General features: G+C 36.1%; 1 protein-coding gene across 1 annotated transcript; it reads left to right on the forward strand.

The window, feature by feature from the left end:
- Positions 1–1,146: 1,146 nt before the first annotated feature.
- LOC114669608 (extracellular calcium-sensing receptor-like) lies at positions 1,147–7,008 on the forward strand. Its single transcript, XM_028825789.2, has 6 exons — positions 1,147–1,369; positions 1,757–2,048; positions 2,512–3,345; positions 3,471–3,698; positions 4,068–4,191; positions 5,846–7,008. The coding sequence occupies exons 1-6, from the start codon at positions 1,155–1,157 to the stop codon at positions 6,754–6,756; spliced, it is 2,604 nt and encodes an 867-aa protein (XP_028681622.2). The 5' UTR covers positions 1,147–1,154; the 3' UTR covers positions 6,757–7,008.
- The last annotated feature ends 1,007 nt before the right edge of the window (positions 7,009–8,015 follow it).

The following is an 8,015-nucleotide window of genomic DNA, read 5'->3' on the forward strand; positions in this document are numbered from 1 at the left end:
GAATCGGGAGGCCCATAATGACTACAATGGTGGTAGAATAATGAGCTCTGTGTGAATCCTGCACCTGATCACTGTCTGTGTGGAGGTTGCATTTCTCCTTGTGTTTGCAGTAGGCTTTCTCCAGATAGTCTCATCTTCCTCCCACATTTCTAAAGATGTGTGTTCAGATGACCAGTGATTCTGCATTGGCTCCTGTAACAGAGTACGTGTGAGTTATGCTATAGAGAGACATCATACCTAAGGCTGAGTTTTTTCCTTCTCCTAAGATGGTCAGGATAGCCTCTGGCTGCTCATGACCCTGAATTACGTTAAGCAGTGTGTACTATGTTATTTTATGAAATGTTATAGTATGAGTGAGTTTGAGAGGGTGCTATAATATGTTACTGTCCCTTGTGGTACCACTCCCTACCCAGTACCTAACTCAACGCTGACCAAGAATATTCAGGTAGTGTATTGGTGAATATAAAGCAGAGTTAATATTTAATATATTTTTCATTTTAATTAGATACACTACATTTTAATATGATATTGAATAAAGTAAGATGTGAAGATTTTTTATTTTTCTGAATGGTTAGTCCTGTTGGAAATCAGTGCATAAAACTACACTAAATCATAATGACTTTTTAATTTTTATGATTGAGCCTGCCCAAACTCCACTATAGAAAACCCAGGAGGGGATAGGAAGCCAGTTGCACCTCTTTTACAATTTTAATCTCCTCCATTGTCAACTGGCCATAGTTCATCAATTAATTAATGGACAGATATTGTTGTTTTCAAATTATGTTCAATCAGCTTCTACTTTGTTCTTTTTGTGTTTTAACAGATCTGTCATTTATATGTGTACCTGTTCTGTATTAAGTAATTAGTATAATATGTACTAGTATTTTAACTGAGTATTGATCACAGTGCCCTGTGCCTGCACTCAGTGAATAGTGCTATACAAAAATTAAGTTGTATTGTATTGTGTATTGTAATTAAAAATGCACAAATGTTACAGAGCAATGACTTTCTTAAAATAACTGCCATTACCCCACAGCATGCAACCTATTACCCAACTGCTTGTTTTGCTAATAAATCTCTAGAGAACAAAATATTTCTTTATATAAGGGACTTTTCCAGAGTAAACTAGCTTACAGAACCTGAACTTATCAACAATGACATGTATTCTGTTCACATCTGCATATCTGGTTTTTATGTCTCCAGTATCTGCCCTTAACCCATCTACATGCAAACATCAAGAACAGTTTGATTTAAATGGGGTGTATAAAACTGGAGATCTAATTATAGGAGGAATTTTTGCAATTAATTTTGAAGCAACTGCTCCAGGACTTTCCTTCACATCCAAACCAGAACAATGGAAATGCAAAAGGTGAGATACATAACAAATATAAATAGAACGTGATAAAATTAATACTGTGCTGCAGAGCAACTCCAGGAACCAATTCAGTAATGGCATAATTGTTTTCAAGATAAAAAAATATGTATTGTGTAAGTTTATTGTTCTAATTTTGTGACATGTATTCTACTTGTAAAACAAAAGAAATCTGTTTAAATGCTCACAGAAGTAGCTGTTTGAATGATGCTTTAATTGTACAGCTTTTTCTCCTTTATGTTTGGTTGCTTAAACACTACATTGTTACTTTCCTCTGAATAAAAACATAAATGTGTGCCATTCCAGATTTCTAATCAATGCCTTAAAAATGTAATGGGACCTTTTATGAGTGAAAATAACTCGCTCCTTTTTATTTTCTAACAGTCTTGAGGTTTCAGTATTTCAGCGGCTTCAAACAATGCTGTTTGCAATTGCAGAAATAAACAGGGATCAAACACTTCTCCCGAATATAACTCTGGGGTACAGAGTCTACGACAACTGTGTAAAGCTGCCTGTGGCTCTGCAAGCTGCAACAGCGTTGATCGGAGGGCTTGACAATGATTTCACCGACAGTGGCTGCAGTGGACCCCCACCTGTTGTTGCCATAGTTGGAGACCCCCTGTCTTCACATTCCATTGCTATCTCAAGAATATTGAGTCTATTCCAAATGCCACTGGTAATGTATTATGTTAAATGGTACAAATGTAATGGCTTTATTGTTAAGGAACTAAAAATCTGAAAGTCATGAACGGATACTTAAGGAAGGAATATTTTCAGCGTTAAAAGCATTAGTTCAATCAGTGCTATCTTTGATATTTTCTTGAAATGCTCATAAAGGAGTGCAGTAGACAGACAGACAGACAGACAGACAGACAGACAGACAGACAGACAGACAGACAGACAGACAGATAGATAGATAGATAGATAGATAGATAGATAGATAGATAGATAGATAGATAGATAGATAGATAGATAGATAGATAGAATGCATGCTAACTGGTAATATGAGTTTCCAAATAGCAGAGAAATACACATTAGTTAAAGAGTTAATATTTGCTGTTATTAGTTATAACTTGTATTTTAAATATAATGAGAGAATCATGTTCTAAGCCCTTTTTATGTTTTAATCCCCTTTGTAGGTCAGCTATTCTGCCTCCTGTTCATGTTTAAGCAATAAAATAGAGTATCCAACATTTTTCCGCACCGTACCAAGTGATGCTTTTCAAGTAAAAGCAATGGTTCAGATAATTAAACATTATGGATGGACTTGGGTGGGTGCCATTGCAAGTGAAGATGACTATGGCCAATATGCTCTTAGGACATTCCAAGAGGAAATTAAAATGTTTGGCTGCATCTCTTTTATAGAAACCGTCTCCACAATGAATGACAATAGGAGGGTTCTTCAAATAGTTGATACAATTCAGCAGTCAACAGCAAAAGTGATTGTTGTCTTTTCAGCAGAGGCAGAATTATTGAGCTTGGTAAAAGAAATAGTTCATCAAAACATTACTGGCAGACAGTGGATTGCAAGTGAAGCATGGAGCACCTCTGCTGTGTTGGCCACCAAGGAAAACTTTGGCTCTTTCGGTGGGACACTAGGTATTGCTATTCGTAGAGGAGAAATCCAGGATTTGGAAAGTTTTCTTTATCAGATACGTCCCAAGTTGGACCTAAATAACAATTTACTACTTCAGTTCTGGGAAAAATTATTTGACTGTCATTTTCAAGAAACCATAGTAAAGACAAACACAACTCTATCATCTGTAATGCGAACAGAATGCACTGGTTTGGAAGATATTCAAACAATTCACACAACATATAATGACGTGTCTGAATTAAGGATTGCCTATAATGTTTATAAAGCAGTGTATGCATTAGCACATGCATTGCATGACTTAATGAGTTGTCAAAATGGAAAAGGCCCTTTTGAAAACAATGAATGTGCTGACATCAAAAACATGCAACCTTACCAGGTAAAAGTGAGCCATTTTAAAATATTAAAATATCACTTTAAGCCATTTATTATGTAATATTTTTTCTCTCATTTCAAAATATTATGTCTTATTTTATGATACTATATCTGTATTCTTCCCAAAAGCTTCTACATTATCTGAAAAGCGTAAATTTCACAAATCGTTTAGGGGAAAGAGTGTCTTTTGATGAAAATGGAGATGCTCTAGCAATTTATGATATTATAAACTGGCAAATGACAAATAATGGAAGTGTGAAAATTAAAACAATTGGCCTTTTTGATGAATCAGCATCTGCTGGAAAGGAGGTTTTCCTTGATGAGGAGAGTATCTTTTGGAGCACAGAATCTAGAACAGTAGGCAGCTTATAACCTTTTACTTTATGGCAAACATTGTTGTCGTTTAGTAAAATAACTTTCTTAAGGTAACATAATAATTTAGGTGTTTTTATTATTGTATGTAAGGCATTCTTTTAAACAGTGCAGAAAATAACTAATTTGAAATGAGTGTCCCTGCTAAGGGGATGCTGCTCAGAAGACTAGAAAATATTATTAATTGCTGATGACACGACTGAATACATTTATCTGCATTTACAATTTTCTGATATATTCCACCAAAATAATATAATTCATGCACTTCTAACTACTCTCTAATTCACATATTTGCAGACAATGTCAATGGAAAACAAAACTAGTTTTCCACCAATTTTTTCTTTTTGCTTTAAGGTTCCAGAATCAATTTGCAGTAAAAGTTGCCTTCCAGGTACAAGGAGAGCTAACAGGAAAGGGCAGCCAGTCTGCTGTTTTGACTGCATTCCCTGTGCAGAAGGGGAAATAAGCAATAAAATCGGTGAGTATACTGAATTTTACAACCCCAACACAGAAAATGTATGGAAAATGCACAACAGAAAACAGTGATTAGTAAATGATAATAAATGATCTTTCACCTGAAAATAATATAGCAGCTCATTACTTCATGTTACAACTGATGAATTGTATTTTTTTTAATAAACAAATTTTGATTTTGATACTTGCAACATATTCATTTCGGACAGTAAATAATTTATCACTTTGTAAATTCTTGCAACACCTAATAAACATTAAGAAACTGAAGACACTCATTTTTTCAGCATTTCATGTTTCATTGTTGCATTTCGTATTTCAAAAATTTGCTGTACATTCTTAGGGACAGATCAGGACTGCAAGCAGTCCGGTCAAGCACCCGCACCCTTTTCCTATGCAGCCATGTCTTTGTAATGCACGCAGAATGTGGTTTGGTATCGTCTTGCTGAAATATGTGTGGGTGACCATGGAAGAGATGTCCTGAAGGTAGAATTTCATTTCATTTCAGTCATTTTCTAACCCACTTTTTCCCGAACAGATGTTGAATGAGGTGCTGGAGCCTATCCCAGATATCATAGGACACAAGGCAGGAACAATCTCCTGGATAGGGTGTCAGTCCGTCACAGGGCAAACACAAACACAAAACAGCCACACACTAGGGCTAATTTAGTATCGCCAATGCACCAAACCTACATGATTTTGGACTGTGGGAAGAAACCGGAACTGGAACCAGAAGCCTTTTGGCATTAATGGTGCCTTCACTGAAGTGCAAGTTACCCTTGGCACTGACACAGCCCCATACAATCACAAATGTTGGCTTCTGGATTTGTAGCTGGTAAAACTGTGATGTTATTTTTTTCTTCTTTGTTTCCACTGTGCAACTGTTCAATCTCAAATGCCTCCTAGCTCAGATAAGTAAATAGCACTTTTATTCTGCACCGTACAGTAGTAACTGGCATTTGTGGATGTAACTGCATATTGTGTTACTTGATGAAGGTTTGCCAGACATACTCCTAAGCCAATGTGGTGATATCACTTATTGGTGAATGACAGTTCTTGATACAGTGCATCTGAGCGATCAGAAATCAAAGGCAGTGAGCTTATGCTTGTACCCTTACCCTTATTACTTGTACTCATAAAAGGGCAGTTGATAAACCTAAAATATTTAGTATGTTCAAGGGTACCTGTAGGTCCATTATTTCTTGACTGATGAATATTAATAATATTTATTCAGTAATAAGTAATTCATATTTTTATTTATTGGAACTATGTTCTTAATGAGAGGGGCGCAATGGTGCAATCGTTAATACTACTGTCTTCACATCTTCAGAAGCTATTAACTCATAGCCTGGTCATCATCTGTGCAGTTTGTACACTCTTGCTTTGGTGAAATGGATCTTCATCTGGTGGTGTTGTTTCTCAGACCCAAATATTTCCATGTTAGGGTTGATTGGCAGCTCTTTTCTTTGCCGAGTATTAGTGTGTGTAACGATTGTGTCCATCATTATGCTTTGCAGTTGAATGGCTTGCCAAACAGCCCAATGCTGTCAGATAAGCTCCAGCTCTTATGATCCTATCCTGCAAAAAGCAAGTTCATAAAATGACTGGGTGGATGGACGGATGTTCTTCTTAATTGAAATTTTTTGTTGCTTTTCTTATAGATTCATCCGAATGCTTCAAATGTCCAATTGATTTTTGGTCAAATAGTGTAAGAAACCATTGCATACTGAAAGAAATTGAGTTCCTGTCATATGAAGATGCCATGGGTATTACTCTGACAACAGTGGCGTCAGTAGGGGGTTTAATCTCAGTGGGCATTTTAGCCATTTTCATATACCATCGAAACACTCCTGTTGTAAGAGCAAATAATTCAGAACTGAGTTTCCTCTTGCTCATTTCTCTAACCCTGTGCTTCCTTTGCGCCTTGTGTTTTATTGGAAAACCATCTGACTTAAACTGTATGCTTAGACATGTGATGTTTGGGATCAGTTTTGTATTATGCATTTCTTGTATCCTAGTGAAAACAATTGTGGTAATAATGGCATTTAGAGCGACACTGCCTGGCAATAACACAATGAAGTGGTTTAGTGTATCAAAGCAGAGAGGTACAGTGTTCTTTTTTACCTTTATTCAGTCAATAATATGTATAATATGGCTGGCCTCTGCACCCCCATATCCATATAAAAACACCAAATACCAAAATGCCAAAATTATTATTGAATGTGATGTTGGGTCATCAGCTGGATTCGGCTGCCTGCTGGGATACATTGGCTTGCTTGCTTGTATTTGTTTTCTCTTAGCCTTTCTAGCAAGAAACTTACCAGACACATTCAATGAAGCTAAATTCATCACATTCAGCATGCTGATTTTCTGTGCCGTCTGGATTACTTTCATTCCTGCTTATATTAGTTCACCAGGAAAACACACAGTAGCTGTAGAAATATTTGCAATCTTAGCTTCAAGCTTTGGTCTACTTTTTGCAATATTTGCTCCAAAATGTTACATTATTTTATTAAAGCCAGAGCAAAATACAAAGAAAGCGCTGATGGGAAGAGGCACCAATGAAAAATGAACTATATGCAATTTCTACTCAATCAGTTTATTGTTAACATGCCGTTTTCAGTGTGACGTTTTTGTCTATGAGAGTTTATAATAATGAATTAGTTAAATAATATTGATAAACCCCATTTTAATTGTATGTTCATTTGTGTGAATATTTTTCATTACTGTAGTCTTTGATATATAATTTCTGGTTTTGAATAATTGAATACTCCTTACATAATAGAAGTGTAATTGAACCCCAATCCTAGAGACAATGTAATTAGCTGACATATTTAAAGCCTGTGATTTAAAGGTATAGAATGTGCTTCAATAAAAGTCTTATTCAACTACTCTGAGTACTTTCTCATTTTTTAACTTTTTTTTATCTTGAGTACCACTTGAAGTAAAAATTTGCCAAAAATAGCATTAATCATAATAGTACACATCAAGGTTTGAAGCCAATGAAAGAAAATACTCACACCATTTAGCAGAGTTAGGAGATAACTAATAAACTGGGCTACACTGCCAAGATAATACATGAATAAATTAATAAATACATGTTTTTGTGAAAATACTGAGCTGATTGTTTTGAGCACTGAAGTCAAACCCTACTATATAAATCTTAATAAATTCAATAAAAGGAATTGCATACTGTTAGATTATGCTTGCTTATTGGCTAAAAAACCCATCACAAATAGAATATCCACTGTTATTGAGTCATCATCATCATCACCAATTCAATGGTTGTTTTCAGGGTTCACCTGGGTTAGCCAGATACTCCTCAGAATGATTCCCTCCAATTTTCCACAGTCCTGGGAATTATTTGAGGTGAGACCCAACCATTTTTATTGTCTCACAACACCTTCATCCACATCTTCATCAACTCTCTGCTGGGCCTCATCCCTTCTACCTCCATCTTTGTGCATGTCTTGACCCAATCATCCTCTGCCTTTTTTTCCACATGTCCAAACAACCCTAGTCTGTTTCTTCCTCTTACTCCACAACACTCCACACGTCCACCTGATCATTCTTATCTGTGTTCTTTCCAGCTTGTTTCATGTTGTGCTTTCATCATCCATGTCTTAGTCCAATACAGCATACTGTTCCTCGTGTAGCTTTCATACACTTCACCCTTCTAATGTCAGAGAGACTTCTTTGGAAGTGAGAATGGGGGACAGCTCCAAGAATTTCTTCAATCAACCTCTTACCCTTGCTATGATTGCTATCACTGCTAATACCTCCAGCTGTGCTCTGTATGTCACCTAAGTAGCAGAACTCCCCTACTTTAAT

The sequence above is a fragment of the Erpetoichthys calabaricus genome, chromosome 2 (genome assembly GCF_900747795.2).
Source record: "Erpetoichthys calabaricus chromosome 2, fErpCal1.3, whole genome shotgun sequence".
In the NCBI taxonomy this organism is placed as follows: domain Eukaryota; kingdom Metazoa; phylum Chordata; class Cladistia; order Polypteriformes; family Polypteridae; genus Erpetoichthys; species Erpetoichthys calabaricus.